The sequence below is a fragment of the Lycorma delicatula genome, chromosome 1, assembly GCF_047948215.1.
Source record: "Lycorma delicatula isolate Av1 chromosome 1, ASM4794821v1, whole genome shotgun sequence".
Classification (NCBI taxonomy): Eukaryota; Metazoa; Arthropoda; class Insecta; order Hemiptera; family Fulgoridae; genus Lycorma; species Lycorma delicatula.
In genome coordinates this window covers 359,380,622-359,400,146 of record NC_134455.1, presented here as the reverse complement: position 1 = coordinate 359,400,146, position 19,525 = coordinate 359,380,622, and the positions used below count along the sequence as shown (strand labels likewise).

The 19,525-nt window shown below is 33.4% G+C and overlaps 1 protein-coding gene across 1 annotated transcript in view; it reads left to right on the top strand.

The window, feature by feature from the left end:
* LOC142317921 (uncharacterized) overlaps positions 1 to 19,525 on the top strand; it is a 91,320-nt gene that overhangs the window by 14,485 nt on the left and 57,310 nt on the right. The window contains exons 2-5 of the mRNA XM_075354460.1: positions 466 to 602; positions 3,051 to 3,219; positions 12,897 to 13,026; positions 13,792 to 13,921. Of these exons, the coding sequence (XP_075210575.1) occupies positions 471 to 602; positions 3,051 to 3,219; positions 12,897 to 13,026; positions 13,792 to 13,921 (561 nt within the window). The 5' untranslated portion in view covers positions 466 to 470. The remainder of the gene's footprint in view (positions 1 to 465; positions 603 to 3,050; positions 3,220 to 12,896; positions 13,027 to 13,791; positions 13,922 to 19,525) is intronic.

Sequence of the window (19,525 nt, the reverse complement as noted above, 5' to 3'; positions counted from 1 at the left end):
CACTTTTGGCTGCATATGCCACATTCCTTATCTTTTAGAACTTATATAGTCGCTTAACGGAGGAGTTATTTGGTTCAATCAGACTGTACTTTTCTGTGAAGGCATTTTAAGTTTGGGCATAACTGGCACATTGGGGACAATGAATATTCTTTGCTGCATTGTATAGCCGTAGCCCATATTTCCTCCATTAAACCAGGAACAAAGAAGGGAAATATTCGTCCATAAGATTGCGACACTTTTTGAAAACTGTATATATATATATATATACTTCACAGTAGAAGTAGAAGGTTTAATAATATATAGCCAGTTCGAATTATTAAATCAAACTGATTAAATTTTTAAACTTTTACTTAGACACCAAGTACTTTTACTTACTTACATACCAAATTTAATTAAAAAAAAGTTCAACAAACTTTTTTTTTAATGAATTAGTTAATAATACTTACCAACGGTTTTCTTGTACAGTTGGGATGGAGCGCTGGAAAGGGAAGGTAGCAGTCGTTACTGGCGCTAGTGCTGGTATAGGATCATCAATATCAGAAGCACTAGTAAAACATGGCATGATTGTTATCGGTTTAGCAAGAAGAGAAAATAAACTCCAGGTAAGCATTAAAATTGATTCTAGTCCATTCTCTTTTGTAGTAACTCATTCTTTTACTTTTTCAGTTTTATTTAATAATAAAATCACCCTACGTAATGAAACAATTCTCTTGAAGATATCAAAAAAAGGTAATTTGATACCTATTTCCATAAAAATACAAACAATTAGAGTGCTTATAAAACAATATAGTCTCAGGTAACCCCCGAGTTAGTGTAGTGGTTAAACTCGTCACCGCAAAATCAGCTGATTTTCGAAGTCGAGAGTTTGAGTCCTTGTAAAGGCAGTTGCATATAAATAACCTACTGTGGATACCAGTGTTATTGTATGGTTGGGTTTCAATTAACTACACGTCTCAGGAGCGGCCGATCTGAGATTGTACAAGACTGCACTTTATTGAATTCAAACATATCATCCTCTGAAGTAATATACTTTACGGTTTTTCCGGAGGATAAACCAAAAAATAGAAAAAAGAGGGATAGTTTCTGGTGAAAACTTTATATAAGATGATCATAAGTTCTTGTTTAAAATAGAAAAGCTGACAACAAAGTTGTTCTTTCTTGGCAATAGATATTAGGTAGATTTCATAAGAAAACTACCTATTGTAATGAGTACCGTGATTCGACTTCCGGAAAATTTCGAAATATCTTCGTGTTTCACATCCCCCAGGCCCAAAAACCACAGTCAGTTCAAAAGTTTATATATACATTTATTTATTTATATTTCACTTTCTTGAGGACACGATAACTGCCGTAATTTTGCGACAAACTCTTTCAAATTGGTACATAAAATATAACGATCTAAAATCTCGGTCGAGGTCATTAATGGGCAAAATCGGACCATAAGGGTGGAAATGGGAGGGCTTTTTCGAAAAAACAAAATATTGCGATAACTTTCGTATTAAGTAAAATGTCGGACTCGTTTAATGTTCCTGCTATTATTTGGATAAGAGTCTAAAACTTATCTAAGTAAAGTTTTTTGATATCACCAACCATTGCCCCAGGGGTGGAAAAAATGTGGTTTTGAAGACAAAAAAATCATACTTCCCTTAATAGGCACAGCATCGAGTCGGTTTAAAGTGGTCGTTGATTTTCGGCAAAAATTGATTTTTTTTTTAAGCATTAATCATTGAAAAATCCGAAGTTTGAAGTTTTTTTTTTTTTTAAATTATTGGTTGTTTTTTGTTACTGTCTAGTTATTATGAAAGGGAAATTTAGTGTTTATATAGGGAAATTTTGGTCATACTCAGAAGTGCATGAACCAGGATTGCGAAACCTCGGCGTAGGCTTGAAGGAGTTTTTGTTAGAAGATGGTGTAAAAAAATTTTACGAATAGGGTCTATTGACAGATAAACCTTATCAATGAAATTCAGGGCTATTGCTATAAGAAAAAATAACACATAGTATAAAAGACCTGAAGCGTGCAATATGGGCTATTTATTTTCATAAAATCTCGATAGATGAAAACCCTTCACATGGACTTTGTCCATAGAACATCATGGACTATCATCAACAATCATCAAATATAAAGTGTTGATAAGTAAGCAAGAATAGTTTATCAACATAGAACTTAGAAAAAAGTACTCAACCAGAATATAAGAAAGATAAGGAAGAAGACACAGACAATGCAGAATATGGTGCTGGGATGCACTGACCTGCAGTAATGATGTTTTTAATCGTTTTCCGAAAATTGCATGTTTTCTAAAATAAAAGACTCGTTATCATGAACCTCTTAAACCAGAAAAAGGAAATTTTTGTGATATATTTGTGTATGCAAGAAAGAGCTACTGGTTTTTTTTAAGACCTAATGATTTATATTTTCTAAGATACATAATGTTTTTTGAAAAAAATTACTTTGATAAAAGAGGTAAATTGAATAAAGATTGTAAGTGAAACATTTTTGTAGTAAAAGTATGAAAAAAAAATAAGTAGCTAAAAGAAAAACCTTCAAACAATTGTGCAAAATTTCCCTTCTGATTTCCTATTGTGTTCCGAAAAAAATGGGTCTTAAAGTTAGAAAAGATAACATTACCGAGATACAAGGTACCAGGTGCCATTGAAAAAAGAATTCCCTGCTTATCTGAAAAATTGTAAACTATGCGGCCACCCATCGCCTTGGGATTCCTTGTTGATATACTTTGGTTTAGTTTCCTTCCATGATCCTATACTTTTTCAATTGTTCCATTATTTCCCATAGGTTGCCACTGAGTCTACGTAGAAGATACGGAACTTATAAGTCTCTTTGTACCATCGAAATATTTGTTTAATCGTGGGCAAAAATCCATATATAAACCTAAGATTTCAATTTAATGTCCTTTAACCTGAACAATAAACCTATTGGCCGATACGTCTATAAGATAAATAAGTTAGGTATCTCCTTCTACAATTTAAATATAAAGAGTCCTCCAGTTTCATTTTTCCTTTCTGAAATATTTTTGTTTTATTATCTGCAGGAACTTTCTGAAAGATTAGAAGGTAGCAAAGGAAAATTCCATCCATTTAAAGCGGATATCAGTCAAGAAGTTGATATACTTAATGCATTCTCTTGGATAGATAAAACGTTTGGAGGAGTACATATTTTAGTAAATAATGCTGCTTTATTTGAAATAAATCATTTAGCAGGTAACAAACAGCTTTATAATTATTATGTAATTGTGCTATATATATATATATATATATATATATATATATTATTGTATAGATTTATAATTATGCTTATGTAAATTTTGTATTAAAAAATCCTATACATATATATATATATATATATATACATTGTAAGTCAAAGATTAAAATATTTATTAAATAAGAGAATTTAAACAACGCACACAAGAGTAAACTATTTTAAAAGGTATTGCTAGATTTTTCCGGTTACGCCCGGCCAAGTCATCATTACCGAAGTAATATTTAAGTATCAAAATTTTCATATTTCGAATAACAAAAATGTTTAATTTTAGAAATTTCTTCAACGTGTGGGAAAATTTATTTGCCTAGCCAAAAAAAAAAAAAATAATAAAAAAACTAAATAGAATTATTTAAAAATATTAAAAAAATTAGTTTAACTTTTATAAAACTAATGAAAAAAGTTGCCTCTCATTTTTGATTCGAAATATAGTGTAGGTGTTAAATCTTCTTTAACTTTAATAACCCTTTAAGTAATGAAGAAACATACAAACAAATGTTTAATCATAAAAAGTAAAAGAGTGCCAAAACAAAAATCTGATGTGGACACCACATGACTTCCTTGTACGCCTGTTACCTACACAGATTTTTAAAAGTACATAAATTTTTATTTCACTAATAACTTCTGATTTTTTTTATTGTTATTATTGAATTGTTATTTATTGTAAAATGTTTTTTACACTCACAGGTTAATAATATTATTAATAAATCAATATATTTCAATTAAAACAAAGTAAAAAAAGGAAATAAAGTCAAATTCGAACCGACGTGCCTTCCCTTTGTTAAACCAAAGTATCTCATTAATTAAAATTTTATTTTGGAATAATCTGGAACCAATGAAAATAAGTACCACGTATAATATATCATTTAAAAACTTTCAATGAAGGCTTAATACTGCGATAAGAAAAAGTACAAAATATTTGATCGTTTTGGATATTGTTGGATTTTTTGGACAATTTTTGTCAAGTCGATTGCAAACAAAAGGGGGGTGCAAAAGTAGATTTACAACAGTCCTAAATACAAAATTTCAACATTCTACAGTTGATCGATTTTGAGTTATTCGAGATGCACACGTACATACATACGTACAGACGTCACGCCAAAACTAGTCAAAATGGATTCAGAAGTGGTAAAAATGGATATTTCCGTTGAAATCTGAAAACCGAAATTTTTCGCGATCACAATACTTCCTTTACTTCCTACAAGGAATGAAAAGAAGAAAAAAACAAAAACATAATATATGTTTTTTAGAGGTGAGGAATAAATATTATAAAAGTTTCTAAAAATTTAATATATCAGTTTAAGTTTAACATTTCCTTAAGTAAAGTTTTCTCTAAATCTAGCAGCCCCTTCAATAAGTCTGAAATAAGAAAAAAAGAATTTTCAAAAAACTTTTCTTTGTTTAAGTTACGGGGTTTATAATTTTGGAAAATTGTAGACATTTTTTGGTAGCCCTATATATGAAGCATAAACAAAAAAGAATCTTTTAAAAACTTTTAAAAATTTAAGCCGAAGGAAGATAGAGCAAAAGAACAAAAACCATGTATTTAAATTTTAACAGTGGAGGGGTTAATTAAAAAACATTTTTATTTTTTATATACCTATTACAGGTAACAAAATTTGCTTTTATAAAGTTTCCTCTAGAAGGTCTGTGATGAAAATCGAAATTATTTTATTCGCAATGTCCTCCCAACCTCCTAACGAATTGTGAAAAAAATCAGTGTCCAATAGGTATATTTTGATCCAAATTTGGAGAAAATCGGATTGGTCACTCTTGGAATATTAAAGTAAAAATTAGTGTGACACACATACGTACATATGTATGCACAAGTATATGTTTTTCTGTTGATCTAGATGAATTAGTTGAACCTTAAATTGTAAAGATTTGTAAAACCCCAATACCCCATTTTTGGCATGATCACCATACTTTCCCGTTTAAAATAGCTACGTATTTTTTCTATATTCACCTGGAAAGTAAAAAATATTCTTGCATAAATTATAGAAAGTCACTCATTTACTTTGTATTATGTAAAATTCTGCATAATCAATTCGTTTTACTTTCTTGTACGAAGTGAAGGAACTATTGTGATCGCGAAAAATTTCGGTTTTCAGATTTCAACGGAAATATCCATTTTGATTAGTTTCGGCGTGACGTCTGTACGTACGTATGTATGATTATCTCGTATAACACAAAAATGATTAGTAGGATATTGAACTTTTACACACAGAAGATTTTACACACAGATTTAGGACTGTTGTAAAATCTTGTTGTGCATCTTCCATTTAGATTGCAATCGACTGCACCAAAAATGTCCAAAAAAGCCCAAAATAAAAAAAAAAAATAATTTTGGACTATTTTTAATTGCAGTAATTATCCCTCATTAAGAACTTTTCAAGGATATATCATAAGTAGTACTTATTTTCATTGATTCCAGAGTTATAGCCAAATAAATTTTAATTAATGAAATGATTGGATCTTAAAAGGGGTAGGCACATGGGTTCGAATCAGACTTTATCTTCTTTTTTTTTAACTTTTTATTTTTTTAATTTATTGATTTATTAATAACTATTAACCTCTGTTTGTAAAAGAAATTTCACAATAAATAATAATTCAATAATAACAGTAAAAAAAATTATGAAAAAATATCACAAGTTATTAATGAAATAAAATGTTATGTAATTTGCATTAAAAAAAAATCTGTATGTGTAATTTAATAGGCGTACAAGGAAGTCATATGGGGTGCACATCAAATTTTTTTTATTATACTGAATACTTTAAACTGTGTTCGTTAACGGAATTCGGTAAACACTAACTTTGATTGTTTATTGACAATAACAACTCAATATCTACTGTTCTGGTTTATATTCTGAACAATGGCTTTTAATTAAAAAGAGCAGGATGTAAAACAATACAGTAACAAATGTTCTGTGTTTTTTATATTTTTATTATTCATAATTAGTACATTTAATGTTATTTTCCCATATTACACACACACATTTTGCTGGAAAATGAAACGTTTTATATATTTTTCGATATCGTAAAATCAATTAATGTAGAATTTAATTTAATCGAACAATATGTGTTAAATTTTGCTTTTTCATTTCATAACTTATTATATATTTCATAACTTTTTTATATTATGTTTTATTTCAATTTTATTTCGGGAATAAGATGTAATATTTGCATAATAAATTAACTAGATTAAGTAAATATAATCTATATATACGAGTATAAAACAACATGTCGTGAGTCATTGACAATACATCCAGCAAAAACTACTGAAGATAAGTTGATGAAGATTTGTGTACATGTTCTACTTACAATGTTAAGTGCACAAAGGGTTTTTGAGACTATCTGAGTTTAAAGGGTTAAAATGGATTTTTCAGTTATGTTTGAAAACCGGATATTTTTTTAATTTCTCGCTAATAAATAAAAATATGAACTTGAGTTTTGATGTGTATAATCTTCACGTAAATATCTAAAAACCAATTTCTAGATTTCTTGAAATTCGATTTTGAAAGGGGTGAAAAAAGATAAAATTTACAAAAAAATTATTTAAAAAATTACCCATTTCTGATTATACTGAACGAGATGTTCAGTAGATTTGGCTTGCAAATACTCTACAAATAAATATTTAAAACCCATTTTCGGTTTTTTTTTATTTCTATTTTTTAAGGAGGTGTGACGCGGCGGCTCAACCAGCACAGTCACTAGCACTGTTACTGTATGTGCGATTCAAGTTCCTGCACCTGCGTCCGGTTAGTTGATTAAACAAAATCCCTTTCGGCACGCCGGAGATTGATTTCACCGGTGCTAAGCAGGGAATAAAAAGGATTTCCACCTTTAAGTTAACAAAAACTTCAAATTTACTCAAAACGATAATGGATGCGTGTGAAAATAGTTTCACGTGTTTAGCATACAAAAAGCCCCATCTTCTTACAATTCCAGAAACAGTTTAGTCATCCTTTGCCGGAAGGGTTGGTCATATCAAAAATTGTTTCAGATAAAGGTTTTAGGTAATTTTAGAGGACTAACGAACACTTTAAACCTTGCGGTGTTAACGAAGCATTTTTTTAGTAATATTAAGTGCGCATACCTGTTGGTTAAAGGAGATGTTTTTTTCAGGTAGAAACAACAGTTACTGTATGTATTTGAAACCAAATGATAAAAATAGAAAAAGAGGGGTCAGATGATCCTACAATCACTATAATTTTGAGTTCTTTTGAATTTGAGTGCGCGTCAGCAAAGGTTTCAGCACCAGATGCGTTTGCCGTGGACGCAATAAGCTCACCATCCGGACGGATGACCGTCGTAATGGTATTAATGCGACGGCCTAGACGAAAGGTTGGTGTAGTTTTTCCTTAGAAGAGAGAGGAGCTTTTGATTAGTCTTTTAGATTTGTTTTCCATTAAGCCCCGAATACGCTCCCTCAATCCGAGGCGGATTCTCTTTAGAAACTCTGACTTCTCTCAACACCAACCCCTCGCTTTTACGGGGCAAAACTGCATAGTTTTATGCAAATGCGCCCGCCGTCCGAATGTGATGCGGGCATTCTTCTTAATGCGATGAGTGTTGCGCATAGTGAAGAATTTAATGAATAATGAGGTGATGTCCCTTCAGTCCCTCGTCTAACGGAACCGTGGAAATATCGATCGTCGATTGGAAAACGAATGTTTTCACGCGGTATTTCTCTCAACGAGGATATAAGATTGCCGCAAATGATCGGGCTCTGCGACTACTGTGGCGAGGAGGTTGCAGTAAAGCGCGTTATGGGTTTCTTCCGTGATGATGATGATGTTACGCCCATTGACGGTACACCCGCTGTCGATTCGCGCTTCACCTCGTCAATAACCGAGGGGAATTACGAACAGATGATCGACATAATGATCTTTAATCGGTTCCTCACGCGCGATACAGATGCGCTATAGGGACATTTAAATCGCTGCTTCTGTATGACGGATCACTGATATATATATATATATATATATATATAATGCCCGCCAAGAGGATGACGAATACAGTGATTGGGATTAATTTGATTCATAGTGAATCGATAAAAAAGCGTGGAGAAAGCCTGAGAAAAGCGTTCACGCTTTTCTCAGGCATTTTTCACGCTTTTTATAAATATATGTTATTTGATTGCATATCATGAACCGCTGTTAGTCGGCGACGGACTCTTTTTTCGCTTTTGATTAGCCTTTTAGAATTTTTAACCGCTTATCGCAACGTCTTCTGCTTTATTCTTCGCTCGTTTTCACGCTTTAATCGATCGGTTTGCTATCATCCTTCCTTCCTTCTTTCCTTCCAATTACATATGAATTGGTTTCCATATCGTCCAATAGATGGGATCATTACTATCGATTTTTAACGATAATGGAGTATGAAAGACTGTTTAAAAAAGGTAAATTTAATTTATAATTAACATAATGTAATATATAAGTGTAGATTTTTGTTCATTTTTTCAGATGACTTTCGTTGCGAAAAGGATGAGACTCTCGCATGTCAATTCTACGAATCAATTCGAAGTATAGAACGCTTTCCCCTGCAACCTATTAAAATATTATTTCTACCGATATGCCGGCTTTCTTGTACGCTCAATGCAATGAATTAATTCGACTTTTAGAGAGCGCCTACAAGCGTTTAGGCCCGATGAAATTCAATCTCTTATTCGAGTGTATATATTTCAAAAAGGTCGTCGAAGAATATCGCGATGTTTCATTTAAAAGCATGAACACCGCGTTTATCAATAACGATGTGATAGGAGAATCGATTAATAAGCTGCTATATGAGGAATCGACATTTACCGGTAAAGATACCGGTTGGACCCTATACAGCATAGACTACCTGCTTGTGAGAATTAATCGATATATTCCGCTGAAATCTTCTTCGTTCATTCCCCTACCGAAATCTATTTCTGATAAGAAAGCTGTTATAAACACGAAGAATGAAGATTATCGCTATTTCATGTGTGCGATTATATCTAGTTTTATCGATGGACCGCATAGAGAACAAGTCGATGACCGCTACCTAATGCTCGAAAATAAGTTTGACTTTAGCGTGGTGGATTTCCCCACTTCCATCCAACAAATCCCAAAATTTGCTAAGATGAACGGCATATCCGTTAATCTTTACGAGGTCGCCGATAAGGGGGTAATAGAACCTCTGCTTATTAGCGATGAGAAGAAAGAGGAACATTTCGACTTTCTTCTCTTCTCCTCCAGAGAAAAAAGACATTGATATATTACAAATTTTGAAAGATTTATATCAGATCTCAGTTTACCAAAAACAAGACAAAAATAAGCATCTGTAGAAGATGTTTCATATTTCCATTCTGAATTTAAATTGAACGAACACTTGGAAATGTGTAGGACTAACCGGGCCTGCAGGAATGTGCCCGAATCTGTAGAAGATGGGCGAACGCCTACATTGAAATTTAAAAACGGCCAAAACAAACAGTCTTTACCGATAGTAGCTTATGCAGACTTCGAGTTTTCTGTTGCTGCCGTCCGACGGACGCGCGCCCTTATTTTCATCCTCATTCACGTTGTCTACCGAGAGACATATACCGATGAGTTATTGTTTATATTTCGTCATCCACCTCGCCCTACCAGATCCGATTAGAAAGATGATTCCATTGGAGACACTGCTCTACAGGGGTATAGGTGCGGTAAATTACTTCATCAGCACTATTAAAAAGATCCTCCAACCGTTAGACTGTTCGCAGCGGAAGAACATAAAGATGGTCTTTACCGATGAGGATAGAAAATCTTTCGAGTCGGCGGTGCAATGCAAGATCTGTTTAGAACCCTTTACGGCGGCGGCAAAGTCTATCAGAAACCACTGCCGCTTGAATGGGAAGTACAGAGGCAAAATGTAACTTTAGACGGGAAAATCAAAAATCGATACCCGTATTCTTGCACAATCGTTCAAACTATGACTTTTACTTCATAATAAAGGAATTAGGTTGTGACGAAGGAAAAATAACATAAAATAACATAAATAGCCAACACTACCGAAAAATATATCACGTTTAGTAAATAAATTACTGAAAGATTATCGATACGATTTCTAGACTCGTATCGATTTATAGATGAGAGTTTAGACTCTCATTCGTGAAGAAACTCCCGTCTGAGATGTTTTATCATATTCGCAGATTCTTCGCTAAAGAAGACCTTCTGTACGTAACGAGTAAGGGGTATATCCTTACAAATACACTACGGGATGGAGCACGCTCGACGAAACGGCCCCTCCGCCCAGAGAAAAATTTTACAGCAAACTTACTGGAGAGCATTTATCTACTGCTTTAAATATACTGCAGGTATACAAGTAAATAATCAGCATTGAATTAGCTAGCGTAAATGTCTGACTTCCTGCATAAAACAAATGATTTTATAAGTTGTTGTGTACGTGTCACTTAGCCGGTATATAATATGTTATTATTAAATGGATGGTGAAGTATTCTATTGCGATCACAAATTCCCAACGGATCATATGTTTTATGATGGATCAATCTAAATTTTGTGAATTGTGAAATCATATACTAGATCATACGATTTTTACTTCCTTGTAAGAAGTAAAGGAAATATTGTAATCCAAAAAATTTAGTTTTTCAGATTTATACGGATATATTCATTTGACCATCGCTGAACCCATTTTGATTAGATTCGGCGTGAAATCTGTATATACCTATGTACGTCTGTATCTCGCATAACTCAAAATCGATGAGCCGTAGGATGTTGAAATTTTGGATTTAGGATTGTTGTAACATCGAGTTGTGAACCTCTACGTTTGATTGCAATCGATTGAACCAAAAGTGTTCAAAATAGCCCAAAATCCCCAAACATTTGGATTTTAGACTTTTACTTAACTGTAGTAATAAGCCCTCATTAAGAGCTTTTCAAATATATATGATATGTGATACTTATTTTCATTGGTTCCAGAGTTATAGCCAAATGAAATTTTAATTAATGAAATATTTGGATTTTATGAGGGGAGGCACATCGGTTCGAATGAGACTTCACATCCTTTTTTTAGTTTAAATATATTGATTTATTAATAATTATTAATACCTTACCCCCGCCCTCCCTCTTACCTTTGCGATTGCAAAAATTTTTATGATAAATAATAATTCAATAATAACAATAAATAAAAAAAAATATATATGAAAAAATATCAGAAGATATTAATGAAATAAAATTTTATGTACTTTTCATTAAAAAAAAATGTGTATATGTATTTTAATAGGCTTACAAGTAAGTCATGTGGTGTCCATATTATATTTAGTGAAACATTTGTTTTCATTTTTTTTATGGTTACATCATAATAATTAAAAAAAAAACATATATTAGTTAGATATAAGACATACATTTATTTAAAGTGGAATAAAGGGACTTTTAGTCTATCCTAATATTTAATGTAAGATTGTATAGAATAAATAATTGTATAGCCGTCAAAATCTTAATGAAATATTTTATTCTTATGAGGGAAAGGCACATCGGCGAGAATCTGACTTCATTTCCTTTTTTTTTAACTTTTTTTTTTTAATTTAAATATATATAGGTTTATAATAATTATTAACTTATGATTGTAAAAAAGTTTTACAATAAATAATAATTCAATGAAAAAAAAATGTAAAAAAAAAAAACTAGAAATTTTAAAATATATATGTAATTTTACAAGGAAGTCATGTGGTGTCCATATCAGATTTTTTATAATAGCTACAATAATTCTGATGTAATCAATTAACTAAAATAATATTAGTAAATATTTAATTTCCTAATAATGGAAATAATATTAAATCACAAGATTTTGACAAAACGATTTTTGTTTAATGCTTTTTTTCTAGTCAGCAATTCATTTGCGCTTTGTGACATCTTGATAGAGTTAAGATTTGTGACTTGAGATGAGATGCTGTGATCATTTAGCCCGAATGAAAATTTTTAGCTCATAAAAAATGGCATGCTTGACCGGGATTCGAACTCAGAACTTCCGGGTGGAAGTCTGAGACGCTACCAGTCACGCCACGGAGGCCGTCAGTCGATGTATTTTGATAGAATTTTTATTTACTTATTTTATTCACTTTATCATTTAGAGTATTTTTTTTTAATAGCATCCAACAAAATTAATGGTAATGAAATGATTAAATGAAATTACTACTTAATTGTAAAATTAAAAAAACTGAATAATTCTACTACTGTTTTAGTTGGTGTACAAAAGAACTGTAGAGATAATATTTAAAATACGTAATGAATATCCTTTAAATTATAAATCTCTTTTAACATTTTATATATATTTGCTTAGAATATAAGGTTAAGTTTGCGTAATCGACTTCTTGATCTGCGAGCCTGATCTGATAAAGTGATCGACGGACCTTTACCACGCGTCACCTAGAAGTGTTCATCCGGTATAGGAGAGACTGATCACCCAGGTGGAAGTATTCGTCAATAATTTAGAATATTGATATATTAAAAATATTTAAATTAGAAAAATACCAGTATCAAATTCTTCTTAACTTTTGTATCGGTTTACTACTTCTCCATTTTTACCTGTTTAAAAGTTATATTTTTAAATATCTTATTTAAATATAAAATAAAAAATTGTCTCTAATCTTTTTCTTTAGATGGTCTAACAGAAAACTGGAAAAGTATCATGGATGTCAACATTTTGGGTCTCACAGTTTGTACACGGGAAGCTCTGAAATCTATGAAAGCTCATAATATTGATGACGGAAATATTATAAATATTGGCAGGTAATTATGCTACATATATTTAAAGCATAAAAAAAATAATGAACCAGAAGTAACTGTAATCTGATTTTACAGTTAGATCGGGTTCACCCGGGTTTAACCTATCAAATTAATATAATCATTTTCCGTAAAAAAAAATCCATTTTTTTACGAGCGCAGCAGCTGGATCTTACATCCAATAGATTTATATTTTTCACATTCTATGAGTATGTGACATGCATATGTACGTACCTACCTGTGCGTGCGGGCATACAATAATTTTTGATTTGTACGTTTTAAAACTTATATGATGAACAGACGATGTGTGGTTTGTTTTAACAGAGAGATGTCTTATCAGTAAAATTATTCTGAGCACATTTTGTTTCGTGGTATTTTAAGGATTTAACCAACAGAATACAAAGTAGCTACTCTTTTTTAAGTGCCTATCGTAACCATTTTGTTGACAAGAAAAATTATTATATAATCTATTACTGCTCATTTATGCTTCATTCGTTTAAATGTTATATTTTCTTCAATATTTTTCTTCTTTTTTATTTAAAAAAAGGACTGGTGCACATTGAAGAGTAGATAGAAGTACATGGAATGAGTCAAATCAAAAAGATGCAAAGGGGTTTTTTGTTTGTTGATTCTTAGCTTAATTTATACTGTAGATCAAATATAATATATATATATTTTTTTAAATATATGTTCGGTAATAAATTTTATATATATGAACGTTATTTATATTTTATTTATTCTAATCTAATAGTTATTTATTAAATTTTTCAGTAGAACAGTTCGTGTAAACTCCCCAGCTCCTGGCTGGGCTATGTATACCGCATCCAAAAAAGCTGTACAAGCAATCACTGAAGGAACGCGTGTTGAACTAGCAAAGGCAAATTCCAAAATTAAAGTTTCGGTATGTAAATATTTGTAGAAAATAATCTGTGTTCTTCGCAGTGTGGTGAAGGAATCAAAACTGTTAAATGCCAATCTTATTTTTTATTTTCTTAGCGCAACTAATTTTGAGTAATATCATTAATTGACTTCTGATTGAAATGTACACCATTAACATGGACATTCAGACCAAGTAAAATAACTATATATGAGGGTAAGTCAAAAAGTAAATGTAAAAAATTTTGATTTCCCTCGTGTATTGAAAGTAATGTTTCATCGTTAGCTATTTGTGATTTTGTTTAAAAGTCTGTTTAAAATGAGTGCTCCTTTGTCTGATTGCACCAAGGAAGAAATGCAAGCAGTGATACTTTCCTCAGTTCAGAAGGAGTGAAACCAGAAGAGATTATTCGTCGACGTAATATGTAGAGAGTTGTTTGAATGGAATCAAGATCTACGAATGGATTGATAAAAAATGGTAGTATTTCTCTGTGTGATGAACAGCGGCAAGGTTAGGCCTTCCACACCAAACACTAACAACAATATTGAAGCGGTAAAATAAAAGATTATCGGTAATTGACAAATTACAGTTGACTTCTTTTTCTGCGAGCCTGGTCTGATAAAGTGATCGAGGGAACTTTACCCCGCGTCACCTAGACGTGATCAGGTATAGGAAAGGCTGATCACCCAGGTCGAAGTATTCGTCAAGACTTTAGAATATTGATATATTAAAAATATTTAAATTAGAAGAATACCAGTATCAAAACCTCTCAACTTATAGGTCAAAACCCTGACTTGATCACAACTACGGACTCCGGTCTGCTCTACCAGGGAGAGGAGGATAAACCTCCTACTCCCACTCAGCTCCATCGTAGAGTCCCGCGTGACATTTAATTGTAGCGCCATCGTCGAGATGGCGCTACACCTCACGGCTGCTTGGGAATCCAGGCTCTCGGCAGTGAAGTCATCATCCCGTCGACAGCGATGCTTGCCCATTCAATTTACTGCCCTCGTCAACACGACGCTGCACCTCACGGCTGCATGGAAACCATACCCTAGGCAGTGCAGACGTCGTTCCACTGACAGCAAAAATAATAATAATCACTATACTTGTTCTATCTAACCGTGGCGCGAAGCCAACACAACTCCCTCCGGCTAATCAACTATCTAGCAACCCGGGTTGCTACTCTACTTATAACCCCCTCATTCGTTCTGCTCAGTGCGAGGAATCGGAGAAAGCCAGCGGCTATATTCAGTTTTCTGCGAGTCTTCCACTTGACGCGCAGATCAAGAAAAAATTTACTTTCTGCAGAGGATTTTGCAGAGTTCCCTAAGAACTCTGCAAAACCTGTGGTCCCTTGGATGCGTCCTTCGTTCTATGGCTTTATTGGTTTGCTTTTAGTGTTTTTGGCTTTCAGATCCGTGTGTGCCTTCCGATAGTTACAAGGCTTACTGACTGCATACTGTGGCTGCTGTTTAGCATCATTTGTAGATTGGTCACTTGCTTCTCATTTGCGGCGAATAAGGTTCAGATTTCTGCGACGTGCACCCACCTCACCGCAGCGAAGAGGTGACAATGACTTCTGGTCGTAAGTCCCCGTTACGAATAAGGGAATGAATACTCCCTAGTCCTTCTTGCGTTCTTTTTAGAACGAGGGCAGTAATCCGTGGTTGTATTATTATAACTGATCCAGAAGCGGCTAAGAGGTACGAAGAGTGAAAAGAGAATATGTAAGGTTTCTATCTATCTAAAATGGTTTTCAGTGCTGAGAAAACCAGTATGATATCTTAAGAGTCGTCTAGCCACTATCCGTCACCCGCCTTATGGACGGCATTCCGATTAGGTATGTTACCATTCAAAAATATCTGGCTGTAATCCTTGATGAGAGGCTTCAATTCAGGGGCACCTTCAGTTTATCGCAAGGAAGGCTGTAGATGTCTTCTTTGGTGTTTCGTACCATGCGTATTATTTACAAAGATGTCTGCGAGGCCATAATGTTGTACGCTGCGCCCATCTGGGTTCATCGTTTACAATTCCAATGTTATAGGGATATTTTATTGCAAGTCCAGTGACTTCTATTGTTAGCTGTTGTCGGTGGTTGCAGAACTGTGTCGAGAGAGCTAGTTTCTGTGATCGCCGGCATAAAACCCATTGACATTTTAGCTACGGAACATAACAAGCGGTATATTTCTAAGAAGGAAGGCGTTCTTACTTCTGGGCGTAAGCGAGAGATTGAAGACCAAAGTTTTGACTCTTGGCAAGTTAGGTGGAACAATTCTTCTACTATTCGATACACGCAAGGTATATCTCCAAATGTTAGGGAGCTGCGAGCAATTAGGTGGGTTTCCCCAATCGATACACAACATAATTTCTTTATGGACATGGTGTATTTAGGGTGAGTTTGGTTTGGTTGACTCGGGCTTATGCCCGGACTGTAGGGTCAACGACAATGTGGGCCATATCCTTCATGTTTGTCCCCGGTACGAGCCTGAACGTACCAGAGTTGTTAGGGAGCTCGAGAAAGTAAATTTCTATCTTGATCTGCGCGTCAACTGGAAGACTCTCAGAAAATGGAATACAGCGGCTAGCTTCCTCCAATTCCTAGCATTGAGCAGAACGACTGAGGAGATTATAAGTGGAGTAGCACCCCGGGTTGCTAGGGACCGCCTGGACAGTTTAATAAGCCGGAGGTAGGCGTGTTGGCATTGAGCCACGGTTTGTTAGAACAAGCATAGTGATTATAATTATTATTTGCTGTCGGCGGAATGACATCTGCACTGCCGAGGGTGTGGTTTCCATCCAGCCATGAGATGTAGCGCCATCTCGACGATGGCGCTACAAGTAAATGTCAAGCGGAACTCTACGATGGAGCTGAGTGGGAGTAGGAGGTCTATCCTTCTCTCCCTGGTACAGCAGACCGGAGTCCGTAGTTGTGATCAAGTCAAGGGTTTGAACTATAAGTTGAGTTCACTAAGGGAACTAGGAATAAATTTTGTCGTTGCGAATAACGTTTCTGGTGGTATATTATTTATTGAATTTGCCTCGAATTTTTGGGACATTTATTCACAATTAAAGTGTAGAACTAGGCGCGGGGTTCGTGCTTCCGCGAATTCGGTTAGCTAGTTCAGAGGGCAACGAAGTAGGACAGTTGAGTCATAAATTCACTGACTCAAATGTCTACCAAGTAATTTACATCGGTGGCATCCTACCTAACGAGGCCTGGCTTGTTACTATGAGATGTAAAAAGTTAGAGAGTCAAAAGACGATCTCCGTTAAAGTCCATCAGGACTCAACGGTGGGTGGGGCGTGTGGCAACCGCAATCGTCACAAGGCGGGTGTCTTCTCCTATGGGGCTTGGGATGATGACATTAAAAGTGAGTTGAATATAAGCCATGGCTCAGTATTTTCAACCATCCATGATTCTTTAAACTTTTGGAAAGTCTGTGCTCGCTAAGTTCCACCTCAATTGACCAACATCCACAAAAAAACCGTTTGAAAATTTCCCATAAGCTTTTGAAACGTTACGAAGATGAAGGAGACCCATTTCTAAAGCGAATAATAACCGTTGATGAGACATAGGTCCTTCTCTTTGAACCGGAGAGTATGCGACAAAGTTTAGTATGGAAACATCCTTCACCCACAGCAAAAAAAATTCAAAACTCAGATGTCTGCGGGTAAGGTGATGATGATATTCTGGAATATGGAAGGTTGGTTCACTTTTGGTTTCCTTCACTCCCAAAGGTCAATCAGTAAACAATGACAACTACTGTGTTTACTGAAGCAAAAACTAAAATCCAAAAGACGTGGTAAACTTTCTAAACGCATGATTTTCCTTCAGGAGAAGCTCGAACTGAAACGACCAAAACAACAATCCTTTGCCTTCAATATGTCGGTTTTGAACTGCTGTACTACCCTCCATAGAGCCCAGACCTGGTTCCAAGCGATTTTCATCTTTTTGGCCCGTTAAAAGAAGAGCTGCGAGTGAATCATTATCGATCTGATGAAGAGTCAATAGAAGCGGTGAAAAATTTTCTGTGTACCAGACCGAAAACTTTCTTCCAGAAGCAATTCCAAAAGCTCATTAAAAGATGGACTATAAGCATAGAAGTAGGATTAAGTATCATGAATCTTTCAACGCAAGTATCATGCATTCAAAAAATTCATTATGTTGAAAAATAGTGGATGTATTATTTATGTAAGTACAAATAAATATATTGATTTTTTTGAAATTCACTTTACTTTTTGATTTGCCCTCGTATTTTTAATTACTTCTTAACGTCCTTTTTGAATTGTCACAAAATATCCGTCCATCATAGCACACCACTTACTCATACATAAATCATATCAACCAAATTTTTAAGTTTAATAAAATAATTGGTGTTTCTATTAAAACTTAGGAAAATTATTTACAGAAAATAATTAAAAAAGTAATAATTTTTGGAAATTAATTTATTTCTGACGTGAAAAGGGAATTTTTCCAAAATCAAATTCATCAGTTTTATTATCATGCTTTGATCCACTTATAATAAGTATTTGCTAAATCTGTAATATCAAATATCAAAAGTGTTAAATATTTGCGACTATTGGATCCAAAGCTTTCTCTTTCTTTTTCTTAAACATAACCCAGAAGTCAAAATATTTTGGCTAATGGAAAACCATGTTTTTCAAAAGATTTTCGTAATAGCTGAAAAATTTTTTTCACATAATATTGTACATAAAATATTAAATGCTGGTATATAAAATTATAAATATGAAGGAATATTTAATAAAATGAATTTTATTAAATAAAATTATGTATTATAGTCAAGGATTTCCTGATGTCCTGTTTGGTAATTTTATCTCTTATATATATATATATTTTTTTTTTCTTCAGTTAATATCATATCAACAAAGATAATATTTTTAAAATTCTTTCTCCAATTTCAATTTAATATATTATAAGATTATCTTTTTTTGCATTAGTGTAGTTCAGAAGTAGGCACGCATAAGGTAAAAAAGAAATCGCAATCCGGTTTCTCATACTTATTGTAAACAACCACACCGTAGTTACATGGTATTAAATACACAAATTCAAATTTAATTTAATAAATGTTTTTAAATACTCTATAGAAGTCTTAAATGCTGTGTAAATTATGTAAGTATACTTACATATACATACACACACACACACATATATATATATATATATGTTACACCGATACACCGATATATATATGAAACACGATTCATGATATATATATATGAATTCTCCGGTGAATGTCGACACATAACAAATACGACGGTGAAAGACCGAAATATTTGATTATACGGGCGTTCACCAGTATATTTCGACAAACACAGATAAGCTTTGATGGGGGTCGAAACGATAACTAAAATTTAAAAATCCCCCGATACCAATCTCTAAAGTGAACAGATTATGAAAAAGCATCGTAAAAAAATAGTTTAATTTAAATCCAAAGATAACCTAATCTCGCTTCGCTTACTAATCTCGTCTAATTAACGTTAAATATAAAAATTATATACTATTCTCCAACATTGGGGGGCGATTAATCAAATTCACAACATTTATAAAAAATTTTGAACAAATTTTCAGCATTTTATAAATTAAAAGGGCCAGTCAGGATATAC